Consider the following 24988-nt stretch of genomic DNA (forward strand, 5'->3'; position numbering starts at 1 on the left):
TTCAGGGAACTTTAGATAAGGTCACAGAAGAGATGAACTACTTGACATAAAAAATAACTGATGTAATGTAAGGATATGTGCATCTGTATTGTGAGCTGTCTTTCTTTCATCAGCAGAATTCATATTCTAGCCATCTTTATGTGAATGACATCCAAAGGCACAGCACGCTCTGCGTGGTCCTTGACTTGAAGTGAGAAGCAGTAAAAGACTACTTAAAGACTTTGCTTTGGGGGATGGTTTCTTTCTTGGGTATGGTCAGCACACAGATGATTTGCACTATGAGACAATGACTTGGCACTGTTTCTAGGGTCTCTCTGCCAGTTCTTAGTTTAAAACCTACCTATTCAGACATCTGGAACTGCACTAGAAGAGTCTTTCAGTGAATATGAAAAGAGGTCTTGCTGAGAATCAGGAGACCTTAACTCCTGTTCTTCCCATTTGCTTGAGTGTAAGTGAGGATGGTTCATCTATCCATTCTTTTTTCTAATAATTTAAGATTTTTTTAAGCACATATGTCGATATTTACTTGAAGCACTTTCCTATCTAAGTCTCACATTTAAAAATATGTTTCCAAAGCTTTGTAACTAAAATGACACTAGAGGGCAACTCGATACACACTCTTAACGCTGCACTCTGCAGTTCACAGTCACTGTAAAGGTTGAATTTCATTCTGTCACTCAAATACATATGAGCTATATGTGAAACATGAAAAACAATTAAAATTACATAGCATAATTTCAGCAACCTTGAATAATTCTTCTGTGTGAGAGGTTAGATTACATAGACTATTATTACATAGACTGCAAATGAAATAAATACTAAATATTAAAGTACTGCTTTTAATGTGCTAGTAGTGCCTTTAGTATGTTATGTCAAAATTAAGTGCTTTGTGTTTACAGTATATAGATGCAATTTTTATTGTCTTCAAACAATTTTAAAGGCACAAAGTTTAAAATATATGCTACTGTAAAATGTTCCATTAAACAAAGCTGATAATATTAAGTCTGAGACCTTTGAGATATTTTAAGAATAATTAATTTTCCAAAATGGTTATTTCAAGGTAGCCAGATTTTTTCTTCTTGTAGTTTTCCTTTCGGTGTTCTCTATTTCTATAAAGATTATTTTATTTGTCTTGCCTATAGTTATATCATGTTCCATCTTTTCAGCAGGGAAAAAGTGCTCTTTCCTTCAGTCTGACATTTTTCCAAAGGGATAAGAAGAAATGAAAGAAACCAGCAAAGAATTTGATTTTACACACTTTCTCATTCTTATTCCATTAAAAAAAAATTACCACCTTCTCTAGTCTCTTCTCTAGTTTTGTTTCCTAAAATGTGGAAATTGTATTTTTTATAGTAATCACATGCATGGACACAGTAACTATTTGCAGTCTCTATGGTGTTTCAGAATTGCATCTGTGAGAGCAATAGTGTTAGCTTCTCTTTGTATTTGATACAACTTCTATCCAGTACTGCAATTTTCAGAAGCTTCTTAAAGCAGATAGACAACCTACTACGTATGCCTCAGAATTTTCTGCTTTCAAAATCAGTCTTTGAAACAGTTTCTAGATCCTGTGCAAACTTGCCCTGGTTGTTGGCTTTGCTTTTTGCTTTTTGCTAGTGTTACCAACTGAGCCAAGAGGTTTTGCCTTTCAGAGAGTGAGACGCAGGAAGATTCTGGGCCTCTTTTGTAAATCCAGCCTTCCCAAGGATTGCCCAACTTCTGTTCCTGGTATAGTTTTGTCCATATCATATTTCTGCCCATGCTGACCCCCCAAATACTTAGTGGAATCAGCTAATTATCTCGAAAAATCTACCCCCTCCATGTTTTGTGGGAGAGGGAGAGAGGGAATCATATATTCAAATAAAGCATGTAGATTATTTAAGAGCAGGTTCATTTGTGTGTTTCTTCCTCTCTAGTTAGGGCAGTATCATTTTAGGAAAAGCACTTGAGAAACCATTTATATTACATTAATCTTGGTTATGATGGGGGACATAGAAAACAAAATTATGATTCATTATACGAGGTTCTTGTATTTCTAGGAAGAATTATGGGATTTTGTTTTTTCAGAGAAGTTGATGACTGTTGTGCTAGTGAAGTGTCAACCCAATTTGCATGTAAATTTACAAGTAAAACATAGCTAATTACGTATTTTTTAATTTACCTAACATTTTTGTGAACCTGATTTTCCCTAAAATCTGTGGTGTTATTTTGTGCTTTAGGCTTCCCCATCACATTGAAAAGTTGAAGGAGATTTATGGAGAAAATGATAAATTTCAAGTGTATCAAGAACTGATAGTTATTGTTTAAAAAAAAAAAAGCCTTGACTAAAACATTTCAGACAGTGCTGAGCTGAGTAGGTACAAGTCACAAATGCTAGAGTAGATTTAAACTGGTAGAGTGGATAAAGTAAAATGTATACAAGCCAATATTCTGGTCACTCACAACAGTTTTTGGCATAGGTCTTATTTAAGGCTTCATTGACTTTTTTTCTTTTTCCTGTAAGAGGCAAGAGTGACCTTTTCCTTTGAGAGGTGACCCCATAGAAAACTTCTTACTTCCTAGAACTGCAGATTTCAAATTCTCAAGAGTTTCTTCACTTAGTTTCTTCATATGCTTTACTTTTCAAGATAATGATGTCCCAGATTAACTTCACATACGCATTTTAAATAGAGTGTTCTCTCTCCAGATGAAATTAAGCCTTGCTTCTGGCCTAGGTGATGAATGCCACCATGAGAGCACATATAGGGAGAGCTCTTGGTATCTTTCTCTGGGGAAACAAGTTTGTCTGTTATTTCCTCTTACCAGGGCCTTATCTATTGAAAGCAGTGTATTTGTTATACTAGAAACACCACGTGTTGTTGTCCCATGTCTCCTCACCATGCCGCTCCAAGTAGCGTAGCAACATTACAACCGTCTCTCTTTCTTTCTCTCTTGTAAATCAGACCGAAGGGAGGAGCACTTTCACTTCTTTATAGAATGGAATGTGGTGGCACAGGGACTCCTTGTGGTGAGTAAACCCTGATTTTTCCTTCTGTATCCTTGGCCAAATTGACATCAGTTCAAACAAATATTAATTATCTGCCAAATCAACAGGATAGGCAGGCATAACCATTTGGGGCTAGAGATATACTGAGAAATGCAGTTCTCTGTCTTTAAATAGCACCCTTACTTGTTCGTAAAGCTTTGGCCACATTTGTTTAGGAAGGGCTTGACCAGGATTTCACCTAGCATGAAAACCACCGCATAAAATGATCGTTAGCACATCACCTCAACACCACGGCCACATGGTTGTGCTCCCATGTAAGCCCCTTTCACTTCGCGTCATTCAAGTATTACGCAAAGCTTTACAAAACATTATTTCCTCTTAAAATAATTGGAAAAAAAATCTTAAGGGAAGATTTCAGTCATTCACCTTAAGTGATGAGTCATTTTTTTGTCTAATATGTCAGACTTAAAATTGAAAATACTTTGTTTCCCAGTTTAGGAAAAAAAATCTTGATCTTTCTGCTTTATTCCAAGTTACTTTAAGATTATAGAGGCACTTCTCTTTCAAAAATGTGAACCATGTTAAATATCTTATTTCAGTAGTGCTTGTAGTTCTTCACTCTGGCAATTTTGCTAGAGATGTTTTGAAATAACAGACCCAGTCTGTATTTTATAATGAAGTAACACATGCTGATACCCTGATGTGTTTTGACACTGATTGGAAATTCATTGTGCGGGAATTCTCCCATTCCTTTTGGTCGGTTTTATTAAGCAAAAAATATATTCCCTGACCATTTTACCTGCTACCAGTTTTTAAATTAACAGCAAACTACTAAAAGCAGAGAGAAAACCATACTCATGATCACTTTTCTCTAAATCATAATTCTGTTCCTATAAATCTTGAAGTGCTTTGAATTATAAATTGTCAGTTATCAAATTGTCAATTGTAATAATCAATGGAAGTATTTATAGGAATAAAAATTTTTGAGTCATAGGTAGATCCTTAAAATTTTAGGAATGTAGAAAATTTGGTTTCTATAAGAGTGATTTAATTTTTTTAATTTTGTTGAATTTTTTTTAATTTTAAAGTTCTGTTGGATATATTTTATCTTACTATAATGTGCAGCCAAACCACTGATCTGAACTGAATCAGATTAGTGAGATTTTACTTTACCCAGCATGTTGCACTTGAGATTTTCTGGCCTTTGCAAAATGAATTGCCAGTAACTACTATTGAATAGCCATTTATAGGAAGAACTTCAGCTTAAAGCCTACTCTGAAGCCGATTCCAGGTTGATTGGCAGGGCTGTAGATAATCTTCTTAGAGTTTGAAATGCTTCTCAGATTGTCATCTAAAAATACTCTGGCAGAGAAGGAACAAACACTGTGATTAGTTCAAGTTGCTTTAACTAGCTAGACATACTTGTGAGATTAGGTCTTTTCTTCTGTGAGCTATGACAAGTACAGGATTCCTGCAAGATGCCACCTCAAATACAGGTTTTGAATTTTTCACCTTTCCTACCCTCAAGGGTTCTCATTTTATTTTTTATTGTAATACCATTCCCTCATTTCAAAAGTCACAGTCAGCTCCATAGCAGCCACTTGCTAGGTTAGCAGTGGAGCCATCACCACAGCACATAGTAAACAGCTGGCAGAAGAGCCAGTGAAGGTATTTTGTCCTTTGTTCTTTCATGTATTTTTTCAAACTGAAGAATACAATGAGGGGTATAGATATTTTTTAACACAGTATTTTTTTCTGACAATCACATATAGTGTTAAATTTTACTGACTCCTCTAAATTTGGAAGTTTGTTTTTTAAGTGTTGAAGATGTGTGATAGTGAAGCATCTGTCTCTGGAACCGGATACCAAGATTCCAGTCCTGCTCCCCCAAAGATAACTTGCTCTCTGTGTGGCTTATGGCATGTGCTGGCTCCCCGCTCCCCTCCCCTCCCCCCCCCCCCCCCCCCCCCCCCCCGCCGCCCCCAGCACAACTGGATGGTGAAGATTCCTTCGCCACAGAATCCTCGGGGTCTCTAAGGTGGATTCCTGAGGAGTGCCTATGACGTCAGTACCTGCCATGTAGTAACTAAAGTGTAGTGGAGGTTTAACAACTTGTCTTTGTATTTCAACCTGGCTTAATACTAGGTAAAATAAAACTAAAGTTGTTTACTTTTCAACTTCTATATTTTAGTTTATCTTGGATGAAATGTGATGTATTATTTTGAACATCAAATGTGTGCTGCCCAAGGTTACAAATAAAATCTTCCTATGTCTATATACTACTAGCACATTGTTCCTTTGTTGCAAATATGTTTATATATAAAGAAATACACTTGGACATATAAAGAGCCCTTTATCTCTTAAATGAAATCACAGTGAGATCATTTAACTAAGTAGATAACACCGTAGTACCAAAACTTGCAAGTATAATTTTCCGCTTTAATAGTTATCACATCATTTTAGCAACTAATGATATTTTTTAAACTTTTACCTTCCAATTATTATGGCATTTCAGATACAATGTACATTAAGGAAAAGTGTTTCTCAGCCCCGCCACCATTATCATTTTGCTCTAAGGACTGCAGTCCTCTGGGCTATTCCGCAGCACCTCTGGCTCCACACACTAGATGTCAGTGGTGTTCCCACAGCCCAGCCATGACAACAAAGGCATTCGTAGGTGTTGCTGTGCATCTCCTTGGTAAAAGTCTTTATGGCTATAACACTGTTCAAGAGTTTTTTGCCTCCACTATGAAGGGTAGGGGAAAAACAACAATAACATAGATCCGTATGATTTTCACAATGGAAATACATATATAATTGTATTGCTTTCTAACAGTTTAATTATCACTACTGTACTTTGAGTTCTTATCATTTTGTTTAATTCCTAAGTTGTTTCCTGTAGTTCCTAGATTCAGATGTCTTAACTGTTGGATCTATGTGGCTTTCAGTATATGCTGACCTATATCCATGCAACCTGGGAGGAAAAGCAGCACCAACACTTCTTGGGGGAGTTGTGGCAGGTGCATAGCCCACACTGATGCCTCCCATTTTGTTTCCTGGCCCTCAGAAGGGAGACAGACAGTTTGAAGCCAGGAGCTAAGAATGCTTAAACTATCCCCCTCTTTGTATCAGGATTAGAAACATATTTCTCTTGTCAGAAAGAACATATCTTCCATTCCCAGTGTTGTATGGAATGAGGGCATAATATTATCATTAGGTAGTCCTTGGCAGAAACCTGTACTCTGGGCTGGGTGTGGGAGATGGGAGATGAAGGTCTCTTCGGTTTCTGTGAAGAGAATAGAAAGTCACCGTGACAGAAATAATAAGAGATTAGTCTTCTATGTCCTTGATGGACTTTTGCCTACAGTACTAATGTCACTCTGTTTTTCCTCCCTGTTTCCACAATGTGGTCAAACAAATTCTAACCTATCTCCCATTTAGGCTCAAAGGAATGGCTTCCCCTCTACTTGTGGTTCTTCCTAGATTTGCTTCTCTCTAGGACTTACAGGTTCCTACATTCTGTAAACAGACCAGCCAAGTTCATTAGTAACTTTAGTTTACATAGTAGAAAACAGAATGCAGTTCTGTGACAACTGCTCACTAAGCCAGTACTACATCATGAATACCATGTCAAGCTGTGTCTCAGAGAACACTTTGGAAGACTTAGAGATTCCAGGTGGATCTTTGGAGAAAAGCACCTGGCATAGATCTGGACATGGACTGGAAAGAGCTCCAGAGCATAGGTAGCCAGTGAGTGATACAGCCAGTAAGAATGAGCCGGTGGCTTGGAGACCAGTGTCTGAGAAATTACGGAGGTGTTTGGAGCATTGTCACAACTAGTGAAAGCCAAGAGGCATTGTAGGAGGACCCCGCAGCTCCTAAAGGAAATACACGGTCCTTGTTATAGAGTGCACATTATGTAAAAGCTGCCCGTACAGAAGGCTGACACCATTTGTCTTGGAATCTGCCTGCAGTAGACATACAGAAAAGCTTTCCATTCTTGCCACAGAAAAGAACTGTAACATTTTTTAAAAATTGTTATTATACAGGTGATGTAAAAAGGGGAGAGGGTTACAGTTACATAAGTTAGGAGAGGAGTACATTTCTTTTGGGTCAGTGCCACCCCTTCCCTTGCTCTCTCCCAGTTTTTCCCTCTCATCCCTACCCACAGGTTGTAGAGTTTATTTTCAACATAGTTTGTAGTGGTCTTTTTTTACCATGCATTTTGTTGCATGTTAACAAATATGCTTCCTCTCACAGTTTAGGTTTAGTTTTTCATACGCTAGTATCAGAAGTAAGAAATGTTTCTTATATTGATTATGAAAAACAATTTTAAGTTGTGTCACAGAGAGTAACATCTGTAAGAACTCTTACTGTAAGTCAGTATAAATAGATATAAGCTTATAAGAACCACAAATGATCCTTAAGTAGATAAAAAGAGATGTTGAGCCTCTTGGAACAAGATACTACTGAAATACCAACCTAGATGCTGTTTTTCACTCATGTGATTCACAGAGATCCAGGAGGTTTCACACACTGTTTGGGATACGCAATGGACTCCTGGCTTCCTTGTCTCATTGCTAGCAGAAGCATTTTAGCAGGGCCTGCCAGCTGTTTCTACAAAATGTCCCTTGACCTTAAAACCCCATTTTAGGAATTTATTTTATGGATGCACTTTACTTCATGAGGCATGACTTACACATTGTGCCGTGGTTTGTAGTTGCAAAGAACTGGAAATCTGCGAGGATGTGCTGATACAGTAGGGTGCATCTGTATGGGAGATACCACACTACCATAAAAATCTGAGTTATTTATGAATGAACGCGGGAAAATGTGGAATGATGTGAAGTAAAAAGCACGAAGTGTAGAACCGCCTTGTGTAGGAAGCGTTGATAGGCTCCAGGGCTACAAGAGTGCTTGCAGGCTTGACACCCTCACAGAAAAGCACTGTTTTAAAGTGCTCCTCAGCAAACAGTTGGCTCCCTGTGAGTGTCCTGGTTTTCGATTGTAATTCTGGTTTAACCTGGCTGAAGTTTTCATACTATTAGGAAGTAATTCTTCTTGCTTGTTTGAAATCTTAAAAGAGCAACATACTTCTCATTGTCATTTTGTGCTAATGTATGTTCAGTAAAGATGGCTGATTTGGGGGACACATAAAGTAAAACTCGTATTTTTGTTACTTCTTGTATGTTTTAGGGACAGACGTTTGCTTCAGCCTGCCCAGGTGTGTGACATTTTGAAGGGTGTCATTTTGGTGATCTGCTATTTTATGATGCACTATGTTGACTACTCCATGATGTACCACCTGATAAGAGGCCAGTCCGTCATCAAACTCTACATTATCTACAACATGCTGGAGGTAAGCGCACTTGCTGCCCTACAGCCAGGCCACCTGCTACCCGCACAGACTCGGCCCAGGCTCACGACTGCAAGTCTTCCTTCCAGAACAGAAGCTGCCTGGGATCAAAAATGCTTATCTAATGCATTTCTGGCTATCAAGTCTATCATGGGAAGTCTATCAAAAAGCAGATTCTGATGTAAGGGGGCTGGAGAACCTGTGTTTCTAATGAGGTGATGCCTAGACTTGGAGACACCTAGGGGACCAGGGCCTTGGGTCCTCCTGTCACATGCAGTGAAGATCTCTGCTGCCTGTGCATTTCTTAATCAGCACCCCTACAGAATGTGTATTGTCACCGACTAAGCGAATCTGTTTCTCACATTGTTGCAAACCCATGTGTACCTTAAATGTTTTGTTGGAAGTTTAAATTTTGGGAGTTACGAAGTAAAAGATATGATTATGTCTGTTTGCTATAATCATAAATTGCCTTAAAGTTTTGCATATTTTCCCAGTTTCTCTAAAGTCCGTCCTTCCTTCCTTCCTTCCTTCCTTCCTTCCTTCCTTCCTTCCTTCCTTCCTTCCTTCCTTCCTTCCTCCCTCCCTCCCTCCCTCCCTCCCTCCCTCCCTCCCTCCCTCCCTTCCTTCCTTCCTTCTTCATCATTCCATTTCCTCAATTTTTTTTTTTAGTCTGTAAACCTGGAATATAGAGTATGAGGATTAAATGAAGTGATTACTGAATGTAAGGCATGTGGTTTCAGCTTCCTAATGAATAACTTACTCAGCAAACATTTAAGTAGCACTTCCTACCTGCCAAAACATTGTTGTTGACCTTGAGGATCCAGTTGTGAATAGGCTGTTCTCGTGGAGCATATATTCTACAGTTTGGAAATGGCAATAAACAGGTGTTCATAGATGATTGAATCTCATGAAAAGGAACAGGTCAATGCAACAGAAACCATGGGAGACATAAAAGAAGGATAGTTCTAGAGAGCCTATCTTTCAAGGTTGCCTTTGGCTTACTCCTGAATGGCATAAGGCCTTCCTTTTCTTTTATGCTTATATGCTATTTTAAGTTTAGAGCGATATCTTTAGGAGTCAATCTACATATTATATTTCTTGTAATAAGTATCAAAATATATAGCTGCATTGTTTACAAATATTAGGTATGTATAGAATGAATGATGATAAATTTTTCCTGAAGACTTGGAATCCTGCTTTACAGTGCTAATACCATAGGAACCATGAGTTTGATGTGCCTCTCTTTTGCCATCATATAAGACTTCCCTTGCTACAAACAGCTAATTAGTCAAAGTCGAATTCAATTTCAACAAACGTTTTAGTACTCTATGTGTACCAGAGAATAAGACAGATGAGTAAATATGTAAACAAAAAAGATCTTGATCTTCAGCTTACCTTCTGTTAGGATTTTTTTCAGGTTTCCAGTATTCTAGTTGCATCTGAATTTTACTACTATATTCAAATGAATTACTAATAGGCATTTTCTCACTGTTTGTCTCTGTAGGTAGCCGATCGTCTGTTTTCATCATTTGGACAAGATATATTAGATGCTCTCTACTGGACAGCAACAGAGCCAAAAGAAAGAAAAAGAGCCCATATCGGAGTGATTCCTCACTTTTTCATGGCTGTTCTCTATGTCTGTATCCTTTTAGACTTCTGGAAATTATACCAGTCAGAGCATATATATTTTATTTGGTTAGCTGTTTTATATGTTTAAAGATGTCTGTGTACATGGAGAAATAAGACTAATGAAATGTCTCTTTCTTTTGAGAAATTATTTGTTGTGATTAGAAATTAGTTTTAAGAGCCTTGTTGTATGTATGACTGTTCTTGGTATAACTGATTATAGGAAAGGGCTGTATAATGACCAAGTAGTGTCGTTATCTATATGTCTGTAAAGTTGTGTTGTGCATTTATAAAGCTGTGCTTGCCCATGCATACAAACCTACTGTTAACTTCGTATGGAGTGAGGACTCTCACAGGAATGTGTCATGTCTCTCTGTTGTTATCAGTGACACATGAGAGAAATGAGATTAGTACTTGGGAGCAAAAGGACTTAAATGAAGAGATAGGAAGGTAGAAGTTTTAGTAGAGTAAAACATTCTGAACTATAAATTATTGTGTATATAATATGAATATAATCCTGCCTGACATGAAGACTCTTAATTTTTTCACATTTCTTACTTTCTCATATTCCATATCAGTTGAGGAACCAAAGAAGAAAAACACTTCCAGGCTAACTTTTATTATTCTCTTTTAAAATTCAGGTTATCCTAATTCAGACTGTGTATTTCTAAATCTCTCATTATTTACGGAATTTTTTTCCTCTTGATGATACTGCTTGAACTATACCTCTAGCCTTGTTTATCATAATATGTTCCTTTTACTTGAAAAGACTGTGTTCGGGTTGTAGGCATGGCTCAGTAGCCATTGAGTGAACGCATCAGGTACTCATTTCCATGCCCATCTCCAACCTAATAAAGAAAAAGTTCTCTGGTCTAAATAAATGGATACAGAGATTTCTTTCTTTTATGCAGAGTATGTAAAAATACACATATGTACACTTATACATACTCCATATTCGATATATACCCTGTCAAATTTATATCACCTATTGCAACAGAAAAATACTTACGTAAGATTTTGTTTAGAAAGTACAATCACCCTCCCTTACTTTCATTTTTTATAGTTATGTTATTAATACGAAAAATCTTAAGATTTTTTTTCCTTGACATACTGTTAGTTTTACATGCAATTCTCATAATGGTTCAAGCAACAACTCTCAATGTTGCTTTTAACTCCCACAACAAGTCACTGCTTACAATTATGATGTCTAATAATGTAAGTATGGGATTTAGTTTTGCATATTGATTATAAAGATAATTAAGCAGTAATACTGTGGATGAAATGAAATTGTTCTATATGTTTTTTTCTCTAGGAAGTTTTGTATGTAGCAAGTCAATTTTTAAACTTAAGATGATGAAGATGATATTTCTGTTTACTATTTCAGTTTGTTGAAATTAAAGGAAGTGTTTTCAAGAAGTTTGAAAAGAACAATCTCTTTCAAATGTCAAATAGCGGTATGTACAATTAGATTCTGCTTGTAGCTCTAAATAAAGTTAATCTAGAGTCATTCTTTACCATAAATACTAAACAACATTTTAGTAAAAAACAGTTGCATTTTCTAAAACAGACAAATAGTGAGAAAAGTACTTTTTCCCCAACTACTGTTGATGAGCCATCTAGGTAAAGGTTACAGAAGATTTGGGCCTTCTGTTCAAAAATTAATTCAGAGTTATTTCCTTGCCATAAATATAAATGCTAAATTATAAAAGTCATTAGAATAAAGGATATAGTATATAAAAGACACACTCATACCTTTGTTTAGGCATTTTTAGAGATTACACAAAAGTACTAACCATAGAACCAATAAATAAATTGGACTTAAATTCAAAACATATGCTTGGGGCTGAGACTATGGCCTAGTAGTAGAGTGCTTGCCTAGCATGCATGAAGCCCTGGGTTTGATTCCTCAGCACCACAAAAACCGAAAAAGCTGGAAGTGGTGCTGTGGCTCAAGTGGTAGAGTGCTAGCCTTGAGCAAAAAGAAGCCAGGGACAGTGCTCAGGCCCTGAGTTTATGCCCCAGAACTGGCAGAAAACAAACAAAAAAAACTTACTCTCATTAAAAGAATTAAGAAAATGAAAAGGCAAGTCATACTACTGCAAGAAGAGTTCAGAGATTTATATCAAAGCATTTTTTTATTCCTCAATATATTAAAACTTCAGCTAAGCCAGGTGTTGGTGACTCATGCCTATAATCCTAACTACACAGGAGGCTGAGATCTGAGGATTGCAGTTTGAAGCCAGCTGGAGCAGGAAAGTCAGTGAGACTCTTTATGTCCAATAATCACAGAAAAAGCCAGAAGTTGTAGCTCAAGTGGTAGACCGCTAGCCTTAAGCAAAACTGCTTAGGGACAGTGCCCAGGCCCAGAGGTCAAGGTCCAGGATTGGGGGCTGGGGGGGGGGGGCGTGTGAGATTCAGCTTAACAGTTTTGAAATGATAATTCAACTTATAACTGAGAAAAAAGTTTGAATGGACATTTTGCAAAACATATATGAATGGCCAGGTATAGAAAAACTATCACTAGGGAAATACAGAGGGAAGTGAAATGAGACATCACTTTGCATCCATCAGAGCCATCAACACTGGAGCCCAAAATTAGCGAGGAAGGATGCAAAGGAACCTTCTGGTTGGTCAAACCAAATGTTTAGAAATGTAGATTTGAAAAAAACTAGGTGAGGAACAATAGCACCAAATGGGAAACTAGCAGTAAAGTCTAATGATTTGGGCCACAGTGATCTCGAAATTCTGGGAGACAGTTGGTGCTGTGTCTTTCTCTGTTAGAAGTCCTGTCTTGCACATGCACACAGCCAAGTGCTGTGAAGTTGAAAGAGGAAGTATAGGAAAAGAGGAAAAGGCTCAAGGAGAATATTTTTGTGTTTACTCAACTTGCTCACCTGGTACTCTACCCCTTGGGCCACACCTCCACCCTGGCTTTTTTTCTAGTTATTTTGGAGAGCATCTGGTGAGGTTTTTTCTCCTCAGGCTGGCTTCAAGCAATGATCCTCGAGGTTTCTGTCTCCCGAGTAGTTAGAATTACAGACATGAACCACCATCACTCAGCTAGAAATCATAATTTACATTAACAACTTGCTCAAGCTCTCTTTATGGAGCTTTAAATGAAGATGAGCGTTTTGTAAATTTCGAGGGTTTTTAGTCTTCCTATATGAGTCTTGAAATTTTAAGGAAGAAATTGTGAGTGGTTTTTAACTTTAGTATGAACATGCTAATGAAATTGAAATTTTCTTCTATAGGCAGTCCCTCAAAATTAATATCCTCTCACATTAGGAATTCATTTTAGTTTTAAGAAAATCGAAGAGAGGCTAGGAATATGGCCTAGTGGCAAAAGTGCTGGTGTCATATACATGAAGCCCTAGGTTTGATTCCTCAGCACCATTTATATAGAAAAGGCCAGAAGTGGCACTGTGGCTCAAGTTGGCAGAGTCTAGCCTTGAGCAAAAAGAAGTCAGGGACAGTGCTCAGGCCCTGAGTTCAAGCTTTATTTTGGCCTAAATTGGTTCGTAATTACTACCAAAACGTTTGCTTTTTAAGTAACAGTTCATGTTACAGTGCAGATTACCTACAGGTTTTACAAGAAATTACCCTGTGGTAGCTTTTAACATACTGTTTCTAATTACTTTGGCTATAACTATAGAAGTACAGCTCTACTAGTAATGTAACAAGGGAATGAGAAGTACCCTAATTGTTAATCACTACTTTTTAAGCTCCTTTAAGAAGGTTAAGAGAAATCATTCTCATCTAGTAAAAATTATAATTTTCTTAACACATAAAAGTTCAGTATTAATCAAAAATCCTTAATGTCCTAAAGCTGAGATATGATAAATTATACATTGACTTTATGTGATAAAATATTTTATTATAAAGAAACTTTTATAAAACTTCGCACTATTGTTTAGTAAAACAAAGTTTTCTCAAATAATAAAACAGAAAGTATAGAAATAAAAAAGTATCTGGGCCATATTAACCAATAGCTGGGTACAGTGATATAGGTCTATCGTCCCAGCTATGGGACTTATAAATAGATGGGTTGTGCAGTCCAGGCCAACCCAGGCAAAAATACAACCACTATTCAAAAAATAACTAGAGCAAAAAAGGCTAGAGATTTGGTCCAAGTAGTAGAACTCCTTCCTAGCAAGCCTGAAGCCCTGAGTGTTTAGTTTATTAACTTATAGTTAAATATTGTTTTTAAACTTATAGTTAAATATTGTTGTGAAACCAACTTTTGATTATTTTCTCCAGAGTTCTACACACATGCCAAGAAATACTATTGTAATATTGTATTCTTTCAGCTAAGGGATTCATTAGGTCTATACCTTATGTAGTTAACTATTTATCAGACTGCAAGTCTGGAACATGAGAGCTTTATGTTACCCAGAGTCTTGTGTTTACTTCTTGCTCCTGTTGTTTCTTTTTCTATAAAATCAAAGCAGCTGTCATAATTTCCCCCAAAACCATTGGAGGAATTTAATAACCCAGTCTGAGCAGTTGAACAGTTTGGGTATTTTTTGATGTTTGTTAGAAAAATTCAATATCTGTGCTAGAATTATATTGGGGAAAGAAGGAAATGGTTGGCCAGTGTAATGCCAGGCCATGAATGATGTGTTTATGTATACTTATTTACATTTTTATTTATAAAATAGTGTCTACAGCCTCTTCTCTGTAGGGATCCTACATCCTGCATTCATTGTTTAAACCAACTGCAAACTTAACACTAAAAGAAAAAAATTGCACCTATATTGAATATATACATTTTTCCCCAAACAATATATCTACCTACGTACCATTAGACTTTATGAGTAATGCAGAGGGGACAAAGGACACGAACATGTGCGGAGCTGTATGTGAATCCTGCGATGGATTATGGAAGAAACTTAAGCATCGTGGGTTCTGTAGCTGAAAGGCTTCTGCAGCCAACTCCCCGCAGTCACTGAGGGACGTGTGTGTTTTTTTGTAAATGTTTACAAATAGTACTTCATGTTTTAACACAATTATTTTATGTATGCTCTGTATTACTTGTGCACTATGGTATTTATATGTTGTTGTTGTTTTTTTTAGATATTAAGGAGCGTTTTACAAATTATGTGCTTTTGCTAATAGTGTGTTTAAGAAACATGGAACAGTTTTCTTGGAATCCAGGTAAATGATTCTTCACTGATACAGTGTCTTGTAGTTCTGCTCTTAAACCATAATCATTCTTTGACGAGGCCTGACATGAGTACGATGGGAAGCTTGCCGCAGCTGGCGGCCATCCGTTTCCCGAGAATGGATAGAATGTGTTCCCCGTTCTCTGCGGCGGGGGTGGTGCTGGTGTGGTACTGGCACTTCCGCCAGCCTCGCCATGTCACTGCGGTGTGAGCTTGGAGAACACAGCCTGCTGAGCACTGTGGCTCGAGCTTTTCCCTGTGGTCGTCACTATAGATGCTGTGATATTACCCAACACCAGCCACACCATGTTCATCTTGGGGGCTTTTGTCTCTTTCCCATCCTCAGAATGGAGAATCACTAAAATAGGGGAAAACTAAAGAAATAAAGAAGTAAATGTTGCTACTAATCTGAATCAATTTCCGTCGTCCATTCAAGTAGGCAGACCTTCACTGAGCATAGGTTACGTGTACAGACGAGGGCAACAAAAACGGGAGTGTGAAAGTGCCCGCACGTCTCGGGCAGTAACAAATAGGTAATTCCCATGGGGACGCCAGCTCAGGAAAACACAGTCACTTGCTCAGATAGCTCAAGGAATTTGGACACTTTTTAAATGCCTGACATTTTTATACAACTTTATTCCTAATGGACCAGAAAGTCTTACTTCATTGCTTGTTTTCGTATATCTGTGGAAAAGCAAGAAGAGAGCAGATGAGATGCACGATCTTAGAAATATATTTCCGAAGACATTTTCTTAACGAAACCCATAAAATTGAGTACTAGATCTTACAAGGACAGGAGCCCTGAGCAGATGCAAAGGCCCCATGACTTGTGTTAGGAAAGCTTCTCCCTCCACTCCCATCTGTACTTGGATTCCTGGGGGACCTGGGTCCTTTTGACGAATGACTTGGCATAACTAGGTCATCCCCGTGTCCACCAAAGGCAGGATGTGCGTGTGTAGCTGGTCCCAGGAGCCATGGGCATGAGCGATCCCAGAGCAGGGTTCTTAAGAGTTGGTAGGAAGTCATATCCTCACTTATATGGTGTATTTTAGCAGATTATCTCAAGTCTCCTCATCACGACAGTAGCAGAGAAAATGACGAAGGGAGCACCCTCCTGAATGAATGCCTCATTCATTCATTCACTTCTTGGGTTTCTTCTCAGTGTCTTTTTTTTTTTTTTTAACCAAAATACCTTTGATGGATGCTTTACCTAAGTGCCCAACATTATTAGTAACATAAAAATAGTACTAGATATTTGCATGTCAGGTGCATTGCTATTTACCATTACCTTATTTAATTTTCACTGTAAGTATTGTGGATCCTCTATTATGCTTTGTATTGAGGAAGAAATTGGAATCTCAATAACTAAAGTCATATGGCACTTAGTAGAAAAGTTTATGATTAAAAGTGCCCTGATGTCCAGACCTTCACTGTGAAGCCTGACTCAGGAAAGCTGCGGTGTTGTCAGCACACTTAAGTGAGCCCCAGCCTCCAGCCACTCAGTCCCTGAATTGATGGTTATCTTTTTCTCGCTTTGACCCCCTGTTAAATCCTCCAAGATCTTAGGAACTACCTTTTAGTGTTTGTTTGTTTAAAAATCAGCTACCTAGTACTGAATTGAGGTCTTAACACCATAAAAGTACAAAGACTTAACAAGTTATATCTGCATGACAAAGAAATGACTGATCCCTACCTTTCACTCACAGTGAAAGGAAAAGAAACTGCTCCTCAGCCCAGCTCTGCTCCCAGCTCTCTGTCATAGAGGCTCCCTAACCTGCCCGGTACTGTCCCCAAGCCCGCCTCCCTGGAGCCTAAGGCAGGAATACTTGGGACAGACCAAGCATTTGTTGAGTGGGTTGTGTTTAACCTGGTAAAATGTAGATCTTTTTGATAAGGTAGTAGTTACTTCAGTACTACTTTCTCCACATCATTGAAAATGTAATTTTTCCCTAAGGAAGTTTCAGATTTCTCGTAGCTTATGATACAGATTCTATTCATTTTTTGAGATTTAATTGTCCCTTGTTTTTCCATGCTTTTTAGATCATCTGTGGGTGTTATTTCCAGATGTCTGTATGGTGATTGCATCCGAAATTGCTGTGGATATTGTAAAGCATGCCTTTATCACCAAGTTCAATGACATTACTGCAGATGTATGTATTTGTATAAGTAATTCACTGTACAAACTTTCCTTAATCCAAAGTTAGAGATGATTATAGATTACTCCTGAAATTAGAATTGTAATTTTGTCTTTTTAAAAATTATTCCATTACTGAAACTATTTTATTAAGTCATAGTGTGCCTGTTTTAAAAATTAAAGCTTCTTGGCTGGGTTCTAATTGTTTTTTATTTCCTATTTAACACTTGCCTTTTTTGTATATGATTATAAATAGGTTTTCTAAGTTTTAGAAGAGCCATGTGCTTTGTGAAAACTCTTTGATGGAGCTTTGAGGGGTTTGTTTTATATTGTGACCAAGTTGCGTAGAAAGTACAGAAATAGATACCTAGCTGCCGTCTTGCATATGTGGTAGAATGTAGGAGAATTTCCTGGGATGTCTCTCGTTGCTGCTTCAGTCCCAGTAACTTAACAGATTTGGTCTCTCAGATTCGGGAGGCTGTATTTTTAATAAACTTGACACTGTTTTTGTATTTCTCTTTAGGTCTACAGTGAATACAGAGCCAGCCTTGCTTTTGATCTTGTTAGCAGCCGGCAGAAAAATGTGAGCATTGTCTGAAACTGACTAAACAGTGGCTAATTAATATGCGAGGGGAAACTATATAGACTCGTATATCAATCTACATAGCAAACATTAAACAGTACATGATTTTTTTACATCATTGTGACAACTATGTAAGTTTGTATTTGAAACTTCTGTGAACACTTAGATTTCCACATCGCTTCACTCAGTGTCTACCAGATGTGGCAAGTTTTCTTGCCACTCCTCCACTTACCTGTGTGGCACTCTGGGTATGACATGTGGACAGTGCTGTTGATGCCGCCTAACCCCTAAGTGAATGCCCTCCCCCCCCTCCACAGGCCTACACCGACTACAGCGACTCGGTGGCGCGCAGGATGGGCTTCATTCCTCTCCCACTGGCTGTTTTAGTAAGTGCATACTTCCTTCTCCTTGGTAGTGATGTGATAGCTATCGTTATCTATTAGTGAGTGGGTTATCAATAGGTTTATTTCAACAGGACTTGATATAAGAAGTAAGAGGTAAAAAACTTTGAAGAAAAGGTTACATCGTTGTGCCGTCCTTTCTAGGGGTGGTCGCAGATGTGGCCACGTGGCAGCGGCGTGCCAGGTGCTGCTGTGATAGTCGCTCCCCCTTCTAGGGATTTAGCGTAACGAGATGGTTAAAAAGGGCTCACCACGATTGATGAGCTGGGCTAAGCACTCTAATGCCATTTACAGTACCAAAAAAATGGAAACAGGTTCAGTAAAGTGTGGTAGGCCCAATTAAGACATTTGGCATTTTGAAATTATTTTTGAGATTACCTTTGTGTGTGTGTGTGTGTGTGTGTGTGTGTACACATGCACGTGTGAGCGCGTGTGCACGAGCACCAGTTCTGGGGCTGAACTCAGGCCCTGGGTATTGTTCCAGTGTTTTTTTGCTGAAGGCTGGCGCTCTACCACTTGAACCAAAACTCCACTTCTGGCTTTTTGGTGGTTAATTAGAAATTAGAGTCTTGTGGATTTTTCTTGCCTGTGCTGGCTTTGAACCTCAACCCTTATTTCTAAGTCTTCTGAGTAGCTAAGATAATAGACGTAAGCCACTGGCACCTGACTATGAGATTACATTTATAAACAAGGGTTGGGGGCATGGCACTCTGGGGCTTGAACTCAGGGCCTGGCCACTACACCGTCCCTGAGTATTTTTGCTCACTCTACCACATAAGCCACAGCGCTTCCCTTCCAGCTCTGTGTGTGTGTGTGTGTGTGTGTGTGTGTGTGTGTGTGTGTGTGTGTGTGTGTGTGTGTCTGTGTGTGATTAATTGAAGATAAGAGTGTCATGGACTTTCCTGAGTAGACTGGTTTCACACACAATCCTTGGGCTGGGAATATGGCCCAGTGGTGAAGCCCTGGGTTCAATTCCTCAGCACCACATAAACAGAAAATGGCCAGAAGTGGCACTGTGGCTCAAGTGGCAGAGTGCTAGCCTTGAGCAAAAAGAAGCCAGAGATGGTGCTCAGGCCCTGAGTCCAAGCCCCCAGGACTGGCAAAAAAAAACAAAAACTAACAGCAATCCTTAGAGCTCAGCTTCCTGAGTAGCTAAGATTACAGGCATGAACCACGTGCACCTGGTGAGATTATCATATTTTAAATAAATATTTTTCACAATTCTTACAATTGAAAATTCTTCGTGTTATACTCAGAAAATATATTATGAGGGTTTGGGGGGTCTTTTTGTCTTTTTTTTTTCTGGCACTGAAGCTTGCCCTCAGGGTCTCACACTGTCACTCAGCCTTTTACATTTATGGCTGGCTCTACTCCGTGAGCCACACCTCCACTTGTGGCTTTTTGCTGCATAGTTGGAGTTAGAGTGTCTCAAGACTTTCCTGTCCATGCTGGCTTCAGTGCCCCGTCCTCAGATCCCGCCTCCTCAGTAGCTGGCATACAAATTGATAGCCACTCTCTCCAACTTAAGTAAAGGCCACAGTTGGGACAGTCAGCATGAAGAAATATTTTCTTTAAATATTTACTAATAACTCTGTGGTTGTGTTTTTGTTGTTTTGGTTTATTTCTGGCTAGCTCATCCGAGTTGTAACCAGCTCAATTAAAGTACAAGGAATCCTGTCTTATGCCTGTGTCATACTCTTCTATTTTGGGTAAGATTGACTATTCTTGAATGTGTTTGGGTCTTAGAGTAAATTACAGATGTAAGGAGCAATGGAAGCTAACAATACCCAGACAATACTTCTACTATTATATTGATTTTAAGTTTTACTTTGATCTTAATGAAATACTTTAAGTGCTTTCAGTTTGATGTTTCAGTTTTGGGCAGTACTGGGATTTGAACTCAGGCTTTTCTGCTTACTCAACAGGTACTTTGGAGCATCCAGCCCTTTTTGCTCTAGTTGTTCTTGAGATAAGATCTCACTTTTTCGCCCAGGGTGGCCTAGACAATGATCTTCCTGTTATACTTTCCACTGTAGCTGCAGTAGCAAGCATGAGCTAGTACTGTACTTAAGCTGTTGGTGGAGATGGGATCTCAAACTTTTTTGGCCAAATTTCCCTTGAACTGTGATCCTCCCAATCGCCGCCTTCTAAATGAGCTACCACATATTTTCATTTATAGAAAAAAATGGCTGCTCTTACAGTCAGACATTTTTCCATATTTAAAAAACACCCTCGACTTTGTATTATTTGCCACATTGAGTTATTAGCATATATCCACCCAAAGATGATAGATCCATAAATGTATGTCTATTTTGTAGCTTCCATTGTGGTTAAGAGTGAGCAAACAAAGCAATTTAAGACAATCGTAAATGATAAGAAAATCTTAAGAATATTGGTCTTGCCATTGTTAGTTTTCTCAAGAAGTGAATTTAGGCTGGGCACAGTGGCTGTGCCTATAATCCCAGCTATTCGGAGGCAGAGATAAGGAGGATCACAGTTCAAGGCTAGGCAGAATACAAAAGATTACCCAGACCTCATCTTAGTAAATATGCTGAACCTGGTAATGTGTGTCTATGAGGAAGGCGTAGGTGGGAAGATTGTGCCTCAAGTTATAGGAAGGCATCACCTGTCTGAGGAGTGGGGCTGAGGGCTGTTTGCCTTGTATCATAAGGTTCTTATCAGTAAATCCTGTATTTCTAGGGGCTCAGGGTGATTGCAAAGTGCTCAAGGGAGAAAATGGCTCAGATCAAAGGAGAAAGTGGGATCTGGGTCCCCAGCTTTTAGTGATTTCATGTATCAAATAAGGAGTCCGTGTTCTCAGCCAAAGCAGCTCTCATACTCCTGGACACTGGCCCCAGACCCATGCTCCCACTTTCCTTGGCAGCTGTCCTGTAAATGGACCTTGCCCCTGTTTGGTGATTGGCCCCTGCCTGTCCTGTAAATGGACCTTGCCCCTGTTTGGTGATTGGCCGCTGCCCTGTAATGGACCTTGCCCCTGTTTGGTGATTGGCCGCTGCCCTGTAAATGGACCTTCCCCCTGTACAGTGAGGTTCATTCACAAATGGATGTGACTTGGAGTGCACACCCAGAATTACCAGATGCTACAGGGATTACTACTACTGTGTGGAATTAACAGTTTCTTTTTTTTTTTGCTTTATTGTTCATCTTCTGAACTAAATATTTTGTATTGAGAGTATTATTTAGTACCCCCAACTAGTAGACTTTCTTATGAGAACTAAGTTTATGAGACAGAGTTTTTCCATGTGATAAATAAGCCTTGGAAAGCTCAGGCTTCGTGTAAGGAATCTGTGCGCCTCTAAAACGCACCCTGTGATTCCTGCGTCCACTGCTTCTCACCCAGCCCCACCCATCCGTAGCCGGAGTAGGAGATAGTAGTCTAGATGAGCAACAGCAAAGCTTTGTCTTGTTTCCCATTTTAGGTTGATATCACTGAAAGTACTTAATAGCATTGTGCTGTTGGGGAAATCGTGCCAATATGTGAAGGAAGCCAAAATGGAAGAAAAGCTGTTCGACCCTCCCCCAACCAGCACTCCGGCCAAGCCAGCCAGTAAATCACAAGGCAAATGTAAATCTCCCCAAGGTATGCTTGCTCCTCTGCACCCCTCCCCAGGCGCTTTGAGAGCGCATTGTCCAAACTCATCCTAACAAAAACCACTTGGTCACTTTTTCCTAGTACTTTGGGCCCATGGGTAGATCTTTTATCTCGTCTCACACACAGGTGAACAGCGCTGAGCGTTTGCCTTGCTCCGGGGGTGACTGTTGAGCGCCTGTACCTGCCCGGGTGGTGCCCGTCTCTGTCTCTGCTCTGGTAGAGCTGCTTCTTTCTAGACTGGTGAGGGGAAGGGATGAGAAAAAAGCAGGCAGCATAGCAGGTGGTAATAAAGCCCGCCCGGGCGCCCATGCTTTGAGAGGACCTCAGCTGCGACTTGGAGCCGAGAGGGCGCCGGTCCAGGGCTTTGAGCAGAACAGAACGATGCAGCTGGAGTTGGCTCAGACCTGTGGACGGACGATAGAACAGGAGGGCAAGCCCAGCCAGGAGCAAGGGCCGAGGCAGACACCGCCCGCCTCAGAGCCGAGCGCGGCCGGAGGGAGGGACCCCCTGACAAACCATGTGTGCACGGGGTAGACCTCCTCAGGTCACACATTGTCATTGGTGCCGCTCACCCACAGTTCACTTTTTATTCATGCCTTTCTAAAAAGGAGATAGCTCCATGGCACAGAGGTTGCCTGACGGAGGTTCAGTCCTCAGCACCGATAAGCTAGCAGTTCCTGGGTCAGGGATTCCAGCCCCGCCGGCTGTCCCTAAGAATCCCTAAGGATTCTGGCAGGACCTGGCAGGTGAAAGTTTGTTGGGTGTACTTTCTTTCTGGTTTATACTTCTGAGAGTTAAAGATACTTAACCTAAGTGTAGTTAAAGTGACTACAAGTGAGAGGTAGCATGCCTTGGAGTCCTGGAGGAGCCAGAGATCTGTGGGCAGCTATATTAAGACATGATGCTAGGGGAAGGAAAGGCTCTTTCCAGAACTGGGTGATTATGCTAGCCGTGTGGTATGATCAGCATACTACATCCTTTCGCATAAATTTGGTAAGCCAAATGCCCATGGCTTGCACTTGTAATGGTAGGTCCTCAAGAGGCTGAGATCTGAGGATCACAGTTCAGAGCCAGCCTGGGCGCCACCCAGAAGCTGAAAGTGGCGCTGTGCTCAAGTGGTAAAGCGCTAGCCTTAAGCAAAAGAAGTTCAGGAACAGGGCCCTGAGTTCAAGCCCTAGGACTGGCACAAGGGAAAAAAGAGTTTGGAAAACCAAGCAAATTTGGTATTGCCTCTAAGTTTTATTTTAAATTACAGCTGTGCGTCCAGTCTGTTGTTTGCTGGGCAAGAGGATAATGGACATTAGTAGTGGCGCTGGAAGGCAGGAGTGTTGCTCATGCTCTCTTAGAAGCGTCCTCTAACTCCGTGGTCCTGCTTTCCTCTAGGCCTTTCCACGGAGGAAAAGCTGCCTGCCTCGTCGGCCACCAGCCCGCCGGCCCATCAGAAGGAGAGCATCATACCGTTACTTGTGACGAGCAATTCCGACCAGTTTCTGACAACTCCAGACGGTGAAGAGAAGGACATAACACAGGAAAATTCAGAGCTAAAACACAGATCCTCAAAGAAAGATTTGCTAGAGATAGACAGGTTCACAATCTGCGGAAACCGCATTGACTGAATCCCGGGGCCTGTGCTCGACAGCGGCCGGGCCCGGGCCGGGGAGCGCTGCGCTGCCGGGACACACGGATGCCAAGTGGCACTTAAATATTTATTTAAAAACTTAAATTATTAATGGCAGCAAATCTAGGATCTTTCTTCCAACACGCCATGGTCTGGCGGAAGTCCAGACCCCGTGACAGCAGCGACCTCCGGCCTTGGCTCGGGGCGACTTCCTGTGGCACTTCCTCCCGCCAGGCCGGGCGGCGGCGGCGCTTCCGGGCCCGGGCACGCAGGGTCCCGCCCTCCGCTCCGTCCAGCGTGGGCTTCCCGAACGTTGGAGTTTTGCCTCAAAGCCTCTGCAGTATAAGGACATACCTGGGAAACTGTGAAGCTTTTACCATGAAATACCTTTCCAGTCTCGCGCTGTTTCCACGGTTTTCAAACATCATCTGCCAAAGCATTACAAAGCTCTTCAAAAGGAGTCAAGATACATGTTCTTACCTCCAGAGTAACCCTTGAAGATACATCCATCTGAATTAATCAGAATAAAGACTGCCTTCAATGACACTTGATGAATTGTAATGTTTTCTAGAATACAAAAAAAAAAAAAGCCCTACGTCAATTCATTTATTTCAAAGGAAAAAAAAATCAGTTGAAGGTATGCATCACGGAGAACAAGTTTTAATCATTTTTTAGGTTACTCTCTAAAGCAAAATGTGATCTGTGTGTTATTTAATTGCAGTGGATAAAAACAGAAATTTCCTTAGGACAAAAGGCACTTTTTTCTTTAAAAATGCAGAGCAGTGTTAACTTTAAAGTATAGTTAACTGGTTTTGCTTCTAAATGAATCGCTTCATCAGTTGTGACGGCTAGAAGGATTTGGTGTCAAATAGGCTAAAAAAATGTGTAAGTCAGAACGTTGGCTTAAAGTGGATTTTTTTTTAAGTGGCAGTTTTAAAGTCAATATTCCGAGTGGATCGAGCAAACTCATCTCACCAGAAGCCATCCTCCCGTACCCCTGCCAGGCAGGGGCTACTGTATTTAAGGGGCCGGGGAGGGGCATGTGCTATGCTAGAGAGGACCCCAGATGGAAGGATGAGGGGAAGGTAGGGACCGGGGAGGCCTGCCTGGGCAGAGGAGGCATTTGAAGATGGTTATTGGGAACAGCCACCAAAAAGTGCTTTTCAGTTTTGAGATGAAGTTTGCATTTCTACTGTCTTACCAGTTGGCAGTCTGCATCATTAGAACACATTATTTCCAACCCGTTCTGCATTTCTATAAAGATTTGACTACTTCTGATTGCAGAACTGTCTACTTTGTTCAATGTTTCCATTTTGAAATTTAGCTCTCATGCAAATGTTGCAGGCATATTTACACATAAGGCTTAGGCCATTTGTCTATCTCTTGGAGAAAATGCAAAGCAGGCGTAAATGCTTTGGCTTGTTCATTTGGAATATAAAAGTGAATTTTAATGTTTTGCACTAACTAAAGAAATCTGAAGATTGATGTTGAAAATATTGTACAGACATG

At 40.0% G+C, this 24988-nt stretch overlaps 1 protein-coding gene across 1 annotated transcript in view; it reads left to right on the plus strand.

Annotated features, from left to right (window-relative positions):
* The window catches only part of Tapt1 (transmembrane anterior posterior transformation 1), a 50762-nt gene extending 26522 nt beyond the window's left edge, over positions 1-24240 (plus strand). The window contains exons 4-14 of the mRNA XM_048363952.1: positions 8183-8345; positions 9847-9982; positions 11086-11183; positions 11353-11422; positions 15042-15122; positions 17171-17280; positions 17788-17847; positions 18165-18233; positions 19881-19957; positions 21689-21849; positions 23245-24240. Coding sequence (XP_048219909.1) covers positions 8183-8345; positions 9847-9982; positions 11086-11183; positions 11353-11422; positions 15042-15122; positions 17171-17280; positions 17788-17847; positions 18165-18233; positions 19881-19957; positions 21689-21849; positions 23245-23477 — 1258 coding nt within the window. The 3' untranslated portion in view covers positions 23478-24240. The remainder of the gene's footprint in view (positions 1-8182; positions 8346-9846; positions 9983-11085; positions 11184-11352; positions 11423-15041; positions 15123-17170; positions 17281-17787; positions 17848-18164; positions 18234-19880; positions 19958-21688; positions 21850-23244) is intronic.
* The last annotated feature ends 748 nt before the right edge of the window (positions 24241-24988 follow it).

Source organism: Perognathus longimembris, chromosome 16 (genome assembly GCF_023159225.1).
Source record: "Perognathus longimembris pacificus isolate PPM17 chromosome 16, ASM2315922v1, whole genome shotgun sequence".
Lineage (NCBI taxonomy): Eukaryota > Metazoa > Chordata > Mammalia > Rodentia > Heteromyidae > Perognathus > Perognathus longimembris.